This window comes from Convolutriloba macropyga, chromosome 1, assembly GCF_964194025.1.
Source record: "Convolutriloba macropyga chromosome 1, txConMacr16.3, whole genome shotgun sequence".
Classification (NCBI taxonomy): domain Eukaryota; kingdom Metazoa; phylum Xenacoelomorpha; order Acoela; family Convolutidae; genus Convolutriloba; species Convolutriloba macropyga.
The window spans coordinates 689216-705152 of record NC_134468.1 but is presented as its reverse complement, the minus strand read 5'-3'; the positions used below and the strand labels follow the sequence as shown (position 1 = coordinate 705152).

The window sequence follows — 15937 nt, the reverse complement described above, 5'->3', positions numbered from 1 at the left end:
ATTTAAAATCTGTATAAGTTTTTGCTGCCTCTATTAGCTGCTCTCTAATGACCTTCATTTAGATTGACACACACTCATTTGACTTTATCTCTTTTAATTAAGTAATTAGAAAGTAAATAACAGTTAAGTTCAAAGTGAGGAAGTCATTTTTGTGAGTGAGGTAAGTCAAGTGTGACCAAAATTTAATATTGCAAATGAACAAAAACAACTCGCTCCACCAAAGGCGAAAATGACGTCAGCCTCGCATTTCAGCTGAAATTACATGAACGAATGAACAAACAACCGATTTGAAGGTGTTGTGACGTCATATGGTTGTCAGAAAAATCACGACGACGAATTAAAAAAAATAAGAGACGGCCAATAATAGCTCCAGCTGTCGCTTTGCGGCTATTAAACACAAACAACTGTTGAACTTTATGACTTAACTGTCCAATTGTTTTCTACTTTTGTAACTGCTCTTTTTACCAGAGTTATTTGAACGGATTATGTACAAAAAACTGTTGTCCTTTGTGCGTAATTTGGCCGAAAGTTTCTTTCATCCTGTTGAAAACTTTTAGAGCTCACCAGAATTTCTTTCCTATTTGGTCAAAAATCACTTTTGTCAGTGAGCGTATGACATCTCTTTGAAGTTTGAAATGACCCAGATCTCCGATATTTGCGCACCTCCCCCGTCAAAAGCTTCGAAACAAATTAATGTCTTCAAGAAATCTACTGTTCAGTAAGTTAACCAATAACCAAAAGCTGGACTGTACTCTCTATTGTTTTTTAGACTACAAGTTTATCAAACTGTTTTCATAATTAGATTACGATCTTATCACCACTCTTTTATCGTCACTGTTTACTTAGTAGCAGTGGCGATAAGTGTGATAAACTCGTAGGCTGAATGTTTTTCGAGTGTCGATAGGGCATTAAAAATTATTACACTGGCAGTTCATTTTGCTATTATCGCAACAGGTGTTGATTAATAACTTCTAAATTCTCAATTTAGAATTAACAAGCAAGAGAGTACAGAAGTCATTTTGTTGACTTAAGTAAATCAAGTATGCTCAACGATTTATCACACGATTGACAAAAAAACATATACAAAGACAGCAAGAAATCGACCTGCACAAATTCAGCTGCAAAACGTTGGAAAGCACAACAAAAAAGTCACACTTTGACATTTGGGTGCCTAATCAAAACATTTAAAAAATCGCGAACAAGGCTACTTGAAGAACCTAATCAGAACAATTCCCGAAACGTGTTCCTCAAAGTAGGAACACATTTCGGCACTAACTGACTCAAAACTGAAGTTGACATAAAAATAGAAGTGAATCTCATCTGCAACAGATATATAAAACTGTACGAATTTCCGCAAAAAAAATCAACTTAATCTTATAGAACGTCACAAATAAAGATGAGAAATTTTATTCTAGTATTTTTCTATTGCATTGTGTTGAAATGTAATTGCCAACTTAAGACAACGTAAGCAACTTAAGAAAATTTAAGAAATTATTGCAAAGTACTAACCTTGGGTTATTTCTGAGAGGTAAAATAGAATGAATGAATAATGGATAAGTAAGTTAGGACCCTATAAGCGGTTCATTCAACAAATATTGATCTTGATAAGTAATGACACTTCTGACTTTGTCTAAACTGAGCTGATTTAGCACCTTTAACGAGACAGATTTTTCAGCTCAGATTACAGGTTACTTACTAAATTGGTGATAAACTTGTGTTAACCAAGTGACTTTTCGCTTAAGATGAGTTTACAAAAAGAAATCGGTCTTGATTATATCTCTATTATTTAGCTTTGTGTAGTATATATACCGCTTGTTTTTGTACTTTTCGGAGCATCTTTCCCATTTCAATTTTGTAAGTGAAGTCTCACCTTTTTCTGTTGGTAAAACAGGGAGTAGCTATCTAGATTTTGGAAAAAAACAATACCTAGGAACTATTTTCCAAACGTGTTGGAATTTATAGGCTAAGACCCTGAACCACCTTAGCTGAATTTTAAATTCTGCGTTGGTAACCACAGAGGGATTCAGGAATTTTTGATTGGGTTTTTAGGATATTTAAGTTTCAGAACTTCGTTCGTGAGTTGCTAAAATTAATTTTTAAAAGCTCTTTTACTGTTTAACAGTTCTCGTAACGAAGCGATAAGTTTATCATAGCAAAAGCCTAGATCCCCTGATTAGATCAGTCCTCGATTGATATAATCGGTTAGCCGCTCCGAAAAACGATTGATGTCCGGGCACGGTTATCCAATGGGCAAATCTTTGACCGCTTTTGTTATGAACGTTTTCTGCAGAGTAGTTTTATCGACCCAATTTCCTGATTCCAAAACCAACTGCTTGTTACATAATCTTCGTCATTTTCTCTCGTATAGTCTTTTCTTAGATTCGATTCTTCTAAGTTCTTAGGATTCTTCGATAGAGTCGGTGTAGACTCAGAGATAGAATAGAGAAAAAAAGCTAAGAGACTCTTTCGACAGTTTACTTTGATTGCTTCTATCTCTGGTGTTGTTAGAATCAGGTCTGTATTAAGTTTGCAATCTTTTATTCCTTAGTAGATTTGTTTAACGATAGAGTTAGGCATGAGCTCCTCTAGAAAAATTAGGTGCTTATAGAGAGACCAATCAACAACCAATATTAAGTTATTATCAGGTAACTATGTATATCTAAAAATTGTCCTCTTGGTAAGCCAGATTTAGGTCCTAGAGATTTTATGTGGAGTTTATTTTTGTATACGTTCATCCTGCTAGATTTTTGCATAGAAAATTATTCTTCTCAAGTTGATCCCACATTGAGCAAAACAAAAGTGGCTGGTGCGCCGCTTGGTCCACTTACTTAACCAACAGAGGCTTTGGCTGCTTCAAATGAAGGGCAAGAAACAGCTTAGCGATGTGGGCAAGCGCAAGGCAGGGCAAGTGCTTACGATAGGCCTGAAACACTATGTCAAAACACAATTTTCACAATAGTCTTCATTAACAAATCAGTATAACCGGTACACGCTAATAAGATGCAGTTGAGGGCACTCATATACACAATTGAAGATTTATCAAATGAGCTCCAATCTATTGGATTTGAATTTCCCCTGAGAAAAAGAAGCGGAGATCAACCACCTATTTCTGAGAACAGTCTGAAATTCTGATTGAGGAACGCCTGACATTTGGAGTTCTGTTGACCATTGAAAGAACTACCAACCAATTGAGTGAAACTACTGAGATAACTGTTGTCGAAACGATTCTAAACAATGAGCAGTGTATTTTTGTGCACATCTTCTTCTTTTACTCTATGTTCTTATAACTATTCAGGAGAATAGTTAAGTCCGAGTGGGTGGTGTAGAAATGGAATTTCCAACTTAAGCTATCTTACGAAATTTAAGAAAACTTAAAAAATTATAGCAAAGTACTAACCATGTGTTATTTCGCAGAAGTTTCCAATTAAATTAGAATGAAAGAATAATAAGTGAGTGAGGATCTTATAAGAGGTTTATTCAACACATATTGATCTTGATAAGTGATGGCAGTTCTCAATTTCTCTAAACTGAACGGATTTAGAACCTTTAATGGAACTTAGATTTCTCAGCTCAAATTAGAGGTTACTTACAAAAATGGGGATAAACTTGTTTTAACCATGGGATTTTTTGAGACTTTTCGCATCAGATTAGTTTTTTAAAAGAAATCGGACTTGATTATATCTCTATTATTTACCTTTGTGGAGTATATATACCGCTTGATTTTGGTAATTTTTCAGATCTTTCAAATTTAATTTTGTGAATTCTCTCCTTTCTGCTGGTAAGACAGAGTAACTATCTAGACTTTGGCGTGTTTTTGATATAATGTTCTTTGTAGGCATACATACTAAAGTAAACTGGTGTAAGTTAACTTTTTCTAAGTATAGGATTGTGCCCATTTTTCTTTATAAGTTAGTTAGGGCAGAAGGTATTTAAGAGAATTAAAGTAACCTGGAGGGCTAACTTAAGAGAAAAACAATAATTAGGAATTTTTTCGAAATTGCTTGAATTTAGAGGCTAAGTCCCCGAACCACCTTGGCTGAATTTAAATTCTATATATTGTCCTCTTTTTACTTTAATCAAAATTGCACTGGAATTCGCAAAAATTCCGGTCCTGTTCTAGTCAAGCCTTTTCCGATATTTTAAATCAACGCATTGAAGAGGAATATTAATTTTTTCAAGCCTGGAAACCCAGCAAAAAACAACGCTGTTAACAAATGTGGCGATGAGAGGATTAGATTACGGGCTTTTGTAGAAAAATAAACGCGCGCATAATGTGCCTTCTGTTAACAGTGTATCGATGAATAAACGAATGAAAGCATTGAGTGGAATAGGAGTCACTTCCAGGTCCTCTCTTTATTGTTTCCTTTTTGGATTCATGACCTCCAGAAAACTGTGAAAAATTTCAAGGTTGTTCTCTATGCAGATAACACAAATCTTCTGTTCAGGTCCACATTATGGCAAAACCAAGGAGAAAAATTCGAAACTTTTCAAATTCGTTTTGCTGTAAAAAAGTAACCTTAAATGAGCAAAATGTGAAAACTTTCCTTCTTATGCTGGCAAAAGAAAACAAGAAGCTAACAACTTTGCAGAGAAATTGATTCATGTAATTATCTGCAAATATACTCTGAAGTCAGAAGACATCGAAATATATACCGTAAAATTGTCTAGTTTATGCTGAAAGATCTACAAAATGCGGCAGTTTTATCAGGACGACGACTGTTATCGTTCTTATTCCTTTAGTGTAAAAATTGCATGTCTCAGAGAATTTGTGCAAGATATTTAGACAATTAAGATAAATTAAATCTAATTTTGCTAATGTTGATGACAAAATTTAAAACAACCATGCACAAGAAGGGCATCAGAGAGGTTGATTTGCCCTCTCTTGAGCTAGACAATTTTGTTTACTTTGTATACGTTAATCCTGCTAGAATTTTGCAATGAAAATTTTTCCGCTTCTCACGTTGATCCCATATAAAGCAACATCGTAGCGGCTGGTGCGCCGTTAGCTCAACTTACTTAACCAACAGAGGCTTTGGCTGCTTCAAATGAAGGAAAAGAAACAGCTTAGCGATGCGGGCTAACGCAGGGTAGGCAAGTGCTTGTGATAGGCCTGAAACTATGTCAAAACAATTTTCACAATGCCTTCATTAATAAATCAGTATAACCGGCACAAGCTACTAAGATGGGGTTGAGGGCACTCATTGACACAAATGAAGATTTCCCAAATGAGCTGCAATCCAATGGATTTGAATTTTCCCCGAGAAAAAGAAGCGGAGATCAACCACATATTTCTGCGAACAACCTGAAATTCTGATTAAGGAACGCCTGACATTTGGAGTTCTGTTGACTGTTGACCATTGAAAGAACTACCAACTAATTGAGTGAAACTACTGAGATAACTGTTGTCGAAACGATTCTAAACAATGAGCAGTGTATTTTTGTGCACATCTTCTTCTTTTACTCTATGTTCTTATAACTATTCAGGAGAATAGTTAAGTCCGAGTGGGTGGTGTAGAAATGGAATTTCCAACTTAAGCTATCTTACGAAATTTAAGAAAACTTAAAAAATTATAGCAAAGTACTAACCATGTGTTATTTCTCAGAAGTTTCCAATTAAATTAGACTGAAAGAATAATGGCAAAGTGAGTGAGGATCTTATAAGAGGTTTATTCAACAAACATTGATCTTGATATGTAATGGCAGTTCTGACTTTCTCTAAACTGAACGGATTTAGAACCTTTACTGGAACTTAGATATCTCAGCTCAAATTAGAGGTTACTTACAAAAATGGGGATAAACTTGTTTGAACCATGTGATTTTTTGAGACTTTTCGCATCAGATTAGTTTTTTAAAAGAAATCGGACTTGATTATATCTCTATTATTTACCTTTGTGGAGTATATATACCGCTTGATTTTGGTAATTTTTCAGATCTTTCAAATTTAATTTTGTGAATTCTCTCCTTTCTGCTGGTAAGACAGAGTAACTATCTAGACTTTGGCGTGTTTTTGATATAATGTTCTTTGTAGGCATACATACTAAAGTAAACTGGTGTAAGTTAACTTTTTCTAAGTATAGGATTGTGCCCATTTTTCTTTATAAGTTAGTTAGGGCAGAAGGTATTTAAGAGAATTAAAGTAACCTGGAGGGCTAACTTAAGAGAAAAACAATAATTAGGAATTTTTTCGAAATTGCTTGAATTTAGAGGCTAAGGCCCCGAACCACCTTAGCTGAATCTAAATTCTACATATTGTCCTTCTTTAATTTCATCAACATTGTACTGGAGTTTGCAAAATTTCCGGTCCTGTTCTAGTCAAGAGTTTTTCCGATATTTTAAATCAACGCATTGAAGAGGAATATTAATTTTTTAAGCATGGAAACCCAGCGAAAAGACATCGCTGTTAGCAAATGTGGCGAGGAAAAAATTAGATTACGGGCTTTTGTAGTAAAATAAACGCGCGCATAAGAAGCTGTCTAAACGATGGGGAAAATATGTGCCTTCTAATAAGTGTATCGATGAATATACGAATGAAAGCATTGAGTGGAATAGGAGTCACTTCCAGGCCCTCTCTCTATTGTTTACTTTTTGGATTCATGACCTCCCGAATGATGTGAAGATTTCAAGGTTGTTCTCTATACAGATAACACAAGACTTCTGTTCAGGTCGACATTATGGCGAAACCAAGAGGGAAAATCCGAACAAAATGTGAATATTTTCCTTCTTATGCTGGCAAAAGAAAACAAGAAGCTAACAATTTTTCAGAGAAATTGATTCATGTTATTATCTGCAAAAACACTTTGAAGTCAGAAGACATAGAAATACATTACGTAAAATTGTCTTTCTGCTGAAAGACCTACAAAATGCGGCGGTTTTATAACGAGGACAACTGTTATGGTTGTGCATACAATCCTCGTCTGCTTGCAGGTTTTTCGTAAACAAAATACTTTCAATGTAAAAATTGCATGTCTGAGAGAATTTCTGCAAGATATTTAGACAATTAAGATAAATTAAATCTAATTTTGCTAACGTTGATGCCAAAATTTAAAATGACCATGCACAAGAAGGGCATCAAAGAAGTTGATAAGCCCTCTCTTGAGCAAGACAACAATTCTATAACTTTCAATAGCAAATAAAGATATCAAAGGAATTTAATGTTAGAAACTCTTGAAATTGATATCCAAATTAGACTAAACGGAGGTCACCGATGTTTTTCGTTCAATTGAGAGGCGTAACATATGAAAAATATTCTTGTTTGGTTTTCAATTGGGCAACCACTTAAAGAGAAATGTTCTTGTCCACGTTGGTTTAACTTTTTTACTACCTTTCATATTCTGTCATAATTGTATAAACATAGCCGGCAGATTGCCGGAAAATAGCCGCGATAGACGCTTGTGGCCTTCCATGAACTGAAACAAATAAAGAAATAAGATAGACAGATTGACCACCAGTCCTTTAATAGACAGCTAGACTTTTTTGGTTGGATTCGGACTGCCATTTTTATGAGACACATACGCTCTATAAGGAAAAGGCACTAACAAAGCTTTTTCAAAATTAATAATCAAAATCAAAAACTCAAGACTAATACTTAAGAATTAGGGCATATACGTTTGGCACTACCTAGATGCACACTATTGACCTTTAACTATTAAATGTTCATAAGAATTGAAGTTCATTAAGCGAGTTCAGGAGCCATTTGTTTGAGTGAGGTAAGTCACGCAATTGACCTTAAAGCAGAACAAAAGCGCACACAAATTTTAACTGCAAAGCAGTAGATATCATTGAAATTGAAAAAGTCAATTGCAAGAAGTCAGGTCAAAAGAATCATCGATGGAGACGACGAATTAAAAAAACATAGCAGGACACGTCCTGACGTACAATTAAAAGAATTTTCATTAAGTAAACAAAAATAGGCCTAAAACGGAGATAAAAAAATTAAAAAACTGAAAATCAATGTAAAAATGCCTGCATGTGAACGAAAAACCACTAGCGAACGATAAATTTGGTTCAAACAAAAAACTAGGCCTAGAATGAACTATGCATGGATTGGCCAAACCATTTAGAAAAAAATCCGATCCAAAAAATAAAAAAACCAGTAAAAATCAAAGTGAAATTGCGCATGTGAACAAAAAAACCACTAGCGACAAAACGAATTTTTGTTCAAACAACGTTTTCTCACTCTACATTAAAATTAGAGCAAAAATTCACGCTGCAAAACCACTCGCTTTTTCGCTCCGATTTCTGTTTCCGCGTGACAAAAATCACTACTCCAATCTGACTTCAAAAATTATGAAAATGTGTCAACAGATCTTAAAAAAAGCGCCTCAATACAATTCAAATTCTTTGAATTGTAAAAAAAACATGATGTCCCCGATAGTAGCCGCTATCACTTCACGGCTGTTAATTAATCATTCAATAAAATTCAATTCAACGTTATAAGCGGTGCTCCGATTTAAGTTTGGATGCTCACCTTGAAAAGCCTGGCTGTTTGCATGAGCTCAATGTGAGAACAACTGCTCCTAGTCGGTAGCTGTAAATGGTACATATAATGCAGTAACACAGACACGTGATTCCTCGGCACATCACAATGGATTGAGACCTGAAAAACAACACCAGAATATAGACTTGATTATCTTCATCTTCAATTGGACTACATTTAGAGTTGTGAAGACAAGAAGTGTACAGCAAGAAGTATTGACAAAAGTATCACTCACAGACTAGTATTGCTCTGTAGCACCACTCTCAAATATACTGTGCACGTAAACAGCTTGATGTCTTTAATTGCTTAATCGATATTTTCATCATTTAACCACTTTTTATCACAGCTCCAACCACACCGTCTCATCAAAGTCTTATATAACAGCAAAATTAGTACATGGTAATTTGCCACTTAAAACACTTCAAAATTGTACAAAAAAAAGAGAAATTTAAAATCGGGGGGGAGGGGGAGCCGGAGGGGGGGGTGAGTCTAAATGGGACTAAGAAGTTCAATAGTGGGCTTCAAATAACCACATAAGAGGTTAACATATACCACTATTAAGATTTAAAGTAAAAAAATGGCACACTTTTCATTTGACTTATAGTATTAAATTGCCGCCAATTGAATTCAGCTGCTTGAAATTGTGATTGAGAGAGAATTTTAGATCACGCGAAACGCAAAAAGTCAAGGGCCCAAAAGTACCTCGAGAAGTCAAAATTGTCAAGCGGTGGGGGGGGGGGGGGGGGGTAGGTAGGTGTTGGGAGGGGTAGATAGGTGGTGAGGGGGGGGGGTTGTGATGTGTAGTTTAGATAATTAGGGGTGACTTATATAGGAACAAAAAATCTCAAAATGACCTCAGTAGTAAGAAATGGGGGGGGGGGGGGGGTCTGTCGCCCACTTTTCGACTCATTTTGAAATTTTGTCTTCTCCGCTCAGAATGGCTCCAAATCAAGCCTAAGGCTTTGCTGTGCCACACAAAGCCACTATAAACGTCTACAAACGATTTAAACATGCTCTTTGAGTTCAATTTTGAATTGAAATTTACCTTAATTTACTATAAAATCGCAAGTACTTAAAACAAAATAAAATTAATGTTATTTGATGCATTTACAAGGTAACTTGGCGCATCGAGTTATTTCATGTCCCTCGTCATTTGTACGTGTTCAAAACTCAATGTGCCAATTTACCTTTTGTGGAAAATTCCGAAATCTTATCTCCAAAATAAACTATTTCTGGCAACAATTAGTTTTCTCATTTACAATCTTACTTTTTGAAAATCAGTTGACCATGAGCACTCAAAACTTCGCTTCGTTTCATTACCGTTTCATTGTTTATTCAGCAAAATTTCTCGTCCCTGCAAAACTTAGTCCTGAACCAAGCAGTACTTTGTCGAAAAAAAGAAAACACGATGACTCGGTTGACGATCCCTTGTTCTGTGTTCCAAGCCAGCCACACGGCCTTGCCTATTGGATTGACGCTTACACGGATCTGTTTTGCAATTGCAACTCATGACATTTCTTCGACGATCAATAAGAGCTGCTTTCGTTGGTGTGAAGACTTAAGTTCTGAACACCAACATGTGATGGTTGTAAGTGAAAACCCGAAGCAAATGGAGAAAACAATAAAATCTTTCATCAAACACGAAAGCAAAGTACTACAAGAAGTTCGGGCACGTATGTTCATACCACATTCACCATTGGGGACCTTCATGGCTCAGATGCTTCAACTGGGAGCTGTTGATGTAACAAGACGTGGGGATGTTTTTGAAAACTTTATTCGGTCAGATAAACTTGGCCTCGAAGCTAAGTCTATTGAGCGAATGGATTGCGTCTGGGAGATTGAGAAAGTTTGTCCTATTAGGCGACTAGAACTTTCAACGCTCACTGAAGATCAGCGACGACTTCTTGGCAAAATTGAAAGCTTGCAAGCCAGTGATTCCCCTTTTAGGTCCACCCTGGAGGCATACATTGATATTTTGGCCTCTGGATTTGGTTCAATCCACCAAACTGATCATTCAGCTTTTCTTGAGGTGAGATGTGGCCTAAGAAACGCTCAATGCACTTGTTGGGAATGTTATGAGGACTCGTTTGACAGCTGCAATTTATCGAGTACAGTGGATGACGTAACAGACGAAGAGACAATTTTCACTAAACAAACATTATCAACTGATTAGATTAGACAACTTCCTTTTATTATTTATTCATTGATTTGTCATTGTATTGTAATTTAGGCTTAAAATCAGTTGCTTCATGTTGTTGCGGGAAAACATAAATCAAGTGTTAGAGAACCTCAAAGTTTCAAGCAGGCTCTTCAATAAAAACTCAGAAACGAAAAATGCGTTTTTAGCTGTTTGTCTGCTTATTGACCCCACCTGTAATTTAACTGAGATAAATGAAAGTGCACCATATGGTGGTCTGATTGGTCCAGGTAATAGTATTCTTCACAACTATTGCAAGAATTCAAAACTTTTGCGTGTTCATGCAATTTTCCATGATGCTTACGGTTTTATGAAAAGTAGCTACAACATTGGTCCAGGCTACGTTTACGTTTTACCAAATCTCCCCAACCATTTTCTCTTTGGTCATTTGAGTGGTTTACTGTTCTGGTTAATAGTGAAATTTCAGTCGTCTGAACTCTTTGATCAGTTGCCTTTTTAAATACTATGACACTTTTTGACCCTAACCTGTTATATCTTCATCTATCAAAAATATCGGGACTTCAAATACAGAACAAGGGAGAAGATACTGAGATAAAGTTGTGGAAGCAGAGCTTTAAAAAAGTTGGAGGCAAAACGATTTTGATAAAAAACGAATTGGACTTGACGTTACAGGAACTTGAGATCCTCTCCGAAGCTATTCAGCTACTGCAATACTTCTTGACAATCTCACAAGCGAGCTCACAAGTGTATCCACCAAAGCCACCTCCCAGAGTTACTTCAAACTGAGCTGTCATGAATCAAGATCAGGTGGATTGTAGCGTGGACTTTTCAAATCAAATCATTTTTGACAGTGAAAATAAGGAGAGACCACCCTGGAAACTTTGCTGTTCTCTCGAGCGCTCTCTCTTCTTTACACTTCTTTATTTTATGCTTCTTTCTACTTCTATTGTTGCTTGTGTTGTTTGTTTAGTGGTTAACAAGTTTGATAAGCACTCATCAGCTCAAATTTGGCCAGTTTTAGCGTTTTGCATCGGTTGTATTATTCCATCGCCATGAACAAAGTTATAGTAACTCAGCCGCATTTTGTGATGACCGTTGTTGGACCTAGTGGCTGCGGAAAAACCAGACTCGTCTCTGAGTTGCTGAAAAACAATCAGCAAGTGTTTCGACCAAACTTTGACAACATGATTTACTTTTATCAACATTGGCAGCCCACATACGACTCGATTTTAAATAGCTTGGGCAATGACAGAATAAGTTTCATCAACGGAGTCAGCTGGAGCAAACCGAAATCTCTACCAATCAGGAAGAGGCATCTAATAATCTTTGACGATGTTTTTGACGAAATATCTCGATCAGAGGAATTTTTAAACCTCATAGTATCCGGTCGCCACAAAAACCAACACGTAATTTTTCTAAAGCACAATCTTTATCAGAAATGCCCTAATTCAAAAACAATTGATTTAAATCTTACACACATTCTCCTGCTGAAAAGTCCACGCGACATCAACCAAATTGATTATTTAGGCAGGCAATTGGGTTGCCGATCTGATTTATTGTCCGCCTACCGTTCTGCAACTTCTGAAAATTTTGGGCATCTCTTGATTGATCTGGATCCACAGTGCCACGAGAATCTACGCTTCTGTTCTGGTCTGTGTCGTCAAACTCCGACAGTTTTTTATTTGAACTCAAAAACACCTGATTTTGTCTCACTCGATGGTACATTCACAGAATCTGAATACTTTGAAACTGCTTATAACCCTTAAACCCGTACTGCAAAGATTATTCATTGTTCACGCAGATATAAAAATCATCAAGTTCCTTATAGACTGTGTTTTCAACGTAGTATCAGGCACAGTTGCGCTTCCCGGATCAAGTCAAACAAAAAGAAAACTAAAAAGTTTTCGATATTTAATGTCCGTATTATGTAACAGGAAAACTAAACTAGATGAGAAGAAACGAGTACTATCAACTAATCGCGGAATATCGCTAATAAAGTTTTTGGCACCCATTGTTCTAGTTCATTTCCGAAATTCCGAATGAATAAACAAGTTGCCTCCAAAAAGTTCATTTTGCTGTCGCTTGACTCATACAACGATCTTATTGTAAATTCATCTCTTTCTGAAAAAACGTCAGCTAAAAAAGAAATAAGGGAAGGAATTTTAGTTGGAAACAAACCAAATTCCCAAGTAGCTGCACAACTAAGTGTATCCTCTGCTTTGTTCGACGGAGATACGCCAACTGCGCCTTCCCCTCCGCCTGAAAACGATCAAACGTCAGAGGAGGAACAAAATAAATTCATTTCAGACCAGTTAGCAGAAAGAGTGTTTGACAATTTGGCAGCAACCGGGCTCAGCAGCAGTAAAATTGAGCGCTCAAAAAGAATTATCAAACAACTTAGTAGATCCTCAAAAGTTGTTCTTGACACGTCCTCGGGCGCTATTGTATTAAACAGTGATACTGCAGGAGGAGCAAACGCTTGTCTTCGTTCTTCGAGCAGCTTGATTGATTTCTTGACAAATCTACAGAATCCAAACAAAAAACTCTCCAACGAAGATTTAGCAATTGTTCGAGAGACCAGCCTAAGTCCCCATCTGATTGCAAACAAGTTTGCCAAGAAATCTGCTTCTCATGTACTCGCTGCTTCAACAGGTACCGCATCTTCATCGGTTGAAACCCAATGGATATCAATGTTCGACAGTTGAGCTGTTCGTTTTTTTGTCATTCAATATCTTTCTTCATCTCTTCCTGCGTAGTCTCTTGCAAATCGGATGCGTGGAATTGAATCCGGGACCCAGAAAAAGACTTCTATGCGGGTCGTGTAAAAAACACTTGGGAAAAAGTACAAAGAAAAGACCCCTTTTTTGGTGTACAATTTGTGGTTGGGTACATTTTACCTGCAGCGGTCTTTCAAATGCTACTCAGTACAATGCATGGAGTTTTGTTTGTCTCAAATGTTCACAAGAACGTGTGGTCTCGGACGCTCTTACAAACAATCCCAACTTCCAAAAAGCTAACAAATTTTACTCTGACACAACTAAAAGTAGCGCTTTCGGGAACTCTCAAACTCTTGCGCAGCATACAGGTCTTCCGCTGAAAACTGTGAAGCAGTACCTTTCAACAAGCGCAACCTATACTAAATTCAGGCAGGCGCGTCGCAATTTCAAACGTCTAACAGTCCTTACTTACCGTTTGAATGAAATCTGGTCACTTGATCTAGCCGATAAGCAATCAATTGCGAGCAGCAACGGAGGCATTCGATACCTTTTAGTAGCAGTTGATACATTGAGTCGTTATTTGAGAGTTGAGGCTATGCGAAATAAGAATGCGATCACAACAAAACAAGCTTTTTTGCGGATGATAACGAAAGTGATACCCGAGCGTGTTTGGACAGACGACGGTACTGAGTTCTTGGGAGAATTTGCAACTTTCTGCAAAAAGAAACAAATCGTTTTGTACCAAACACACAACGAGAAAAAGATTGCGTTCGCGGAGCGCAATATACGCTCATTAAAAGCACTCATATATCGCTACATGAACGAGCATCATACAGACACCTATATAGACAAATTACAAAATTTTGTGAAAATTATAAACAACCGCACCAATCGAGTAACCGGACTGTGCCCTAGTAGTGTAACTGAAGATCACGTCAGCTATCTCGTTTCACTCACTCTGGACTCCAATATTCAGAAGCGGCCCAAGTTTCAAATAGGAGACACTGTACGCATCCGAAGAAAGATTGAGACATTTCACAAGGGCTACAAAGTTCAATTCAGCCACGAATTGTTTAAAGTTGTTGCCATTCTAACAAAAAACCCTACTACCTATCGGTTGGTTTCGAACGGAGAAAACGAGGAGGAAATCAAAGGTCGTTTCTACGAATCAGAGTTAGTAAAATATCTAGAAATATGAGCACTAGTGGAAAAACGGTCACTTCTTCCTTTACCTTAACACTAGTATCAAATGCATCCATGGCAACATTCAGCAACAACACCTTGGCGAGCTTCACAAATTTACAGCCGAGCGTTGTAGAACTCAATAGGTCAGGAGGTTTATGGGAGGTGGCTCTGCTTGAAATATCATGGCCAGGCACCATACTAAACGTAACCGAAGGTGTTCTCGAGACAACAAACAGTTTAGATCTAGATGAGGATGATTCGATCAGTAGTGGAAGAAGCCGCAGCAATAGTGAAGAAAACAGCCTAGAGTATGAAAGTTTCGGAGAAGAAGAAGAGGGAGAGGGCAATACAGATACCGAAATTAAAGAAGAAGCGACCGAATATAGAAATGTGCTGCAAAACTTTTCTGCCTCAAGAAAGAAAAATCTGATTGAACCTAGGAAAGCAGCTATTCTCTCAGTAATTTCTAGAGATAAACGGCTACCGTTCAACTGGAGAACAACAGCATCAAGCATCAAAAAATCACCCAAAATTAGCCGATACTTTTTAAATCCGGGTTACTATTCAACGATTGATGATTTGCACAAAAAAGTTTGTGAGAAAGCGTTCAAAACAAAAAATAAAAACTCTTGGCCCTTTTCGTGGACTGTTAGAACGCATGATCAATCTCTAAAGCTGGCACCGCGACGAGAAAGCGACCAAGATTCAAAACAGCACGAAACTAAAATAGATGATTCAACAACTAATGCTGATGGTTATTATGCCAATGACGACGAGCGCCCTTCTGATGATGAGCGCCCCTCTGTTGCCTCAATACGGTTAATTTCATCAGATATGCAAAACATATTAGGAACGAAGTGTCTCAAATGGGCTGAAGCAAAAGAAGACGGTGGTGGTGGTGGTGGTGGTTCATCAATGAAGGAGTCGTCGTCGGATTCTGTTGACGAGTCGTTGTCGAGTTCGTCTTTGTCGTCATCTGCATCTTCGAAATCGCCAACTTATCCTGTAGACATAATGGGTGGCTGTCATACTCTTTTTGTGTACTGTGACTTGATACAAGACGAAGTAGTCGGTGACAAGAGAACATCACTGTTGCGCAGTGTAACGCTGAATGAAACAAACGCCGCAAGTGCCACCACTTGCTACCGCTGTTTCTCTAAACTACAGTGGAAAACTGTGGTTAAATCATCTTTTCAGTCCATATCGATCAGTCTTCGCAACGAAACTGGAAGTCTTGTTCCTTTTTTAGCTCGTGGTAGAACTACTCTGACACTTAAATTCCGACACATCTCAAAAGTTTGATCATTTTTAAGATGATTCAAGTGGAAAACGGTTGCCGTCGTCGTCGTTGTCATCGTGGTCGTCTCAATAAAACTTAGCGAGAAAATAAACAAGCGGACC

The 15937-nt window shown here is 37.3% G+C and overlaps 2 protein-coding genes across 4 annotated transcripts in view; both read right to left on the bottom strand.

The window, feature by feature from the left end:
* LOC142354619 (rho-related BTB domain-containing protein 1-like) overlaps positions 1–15937 on the bottom strand; it is a 71804-nt gene that overhangs the window by 3176 nt on the left and 52691 nt on the right. For both annotated transcript variants that reach the window (XM_075407065.1, XM_075406991.1), the window contains exon 5: positions 8468–8596. In XM_075407065.1, the coding sequence (XP_075263180.1) occupies positions 8468–8596 (129 nt within the window). The remainder of the gene's footprint in view (positions 1–8467; positions 8597–15937) is intronic.
* LOC142354756 (uncharacterized) overlaps positions 1–15937 on the bottom strand; it is a 128224-nt gene that overhangs the window by 86634 nt on the left and 25653 nt on the right. The gene's annotated exons all lie outside the window — the stretch shown is intronic.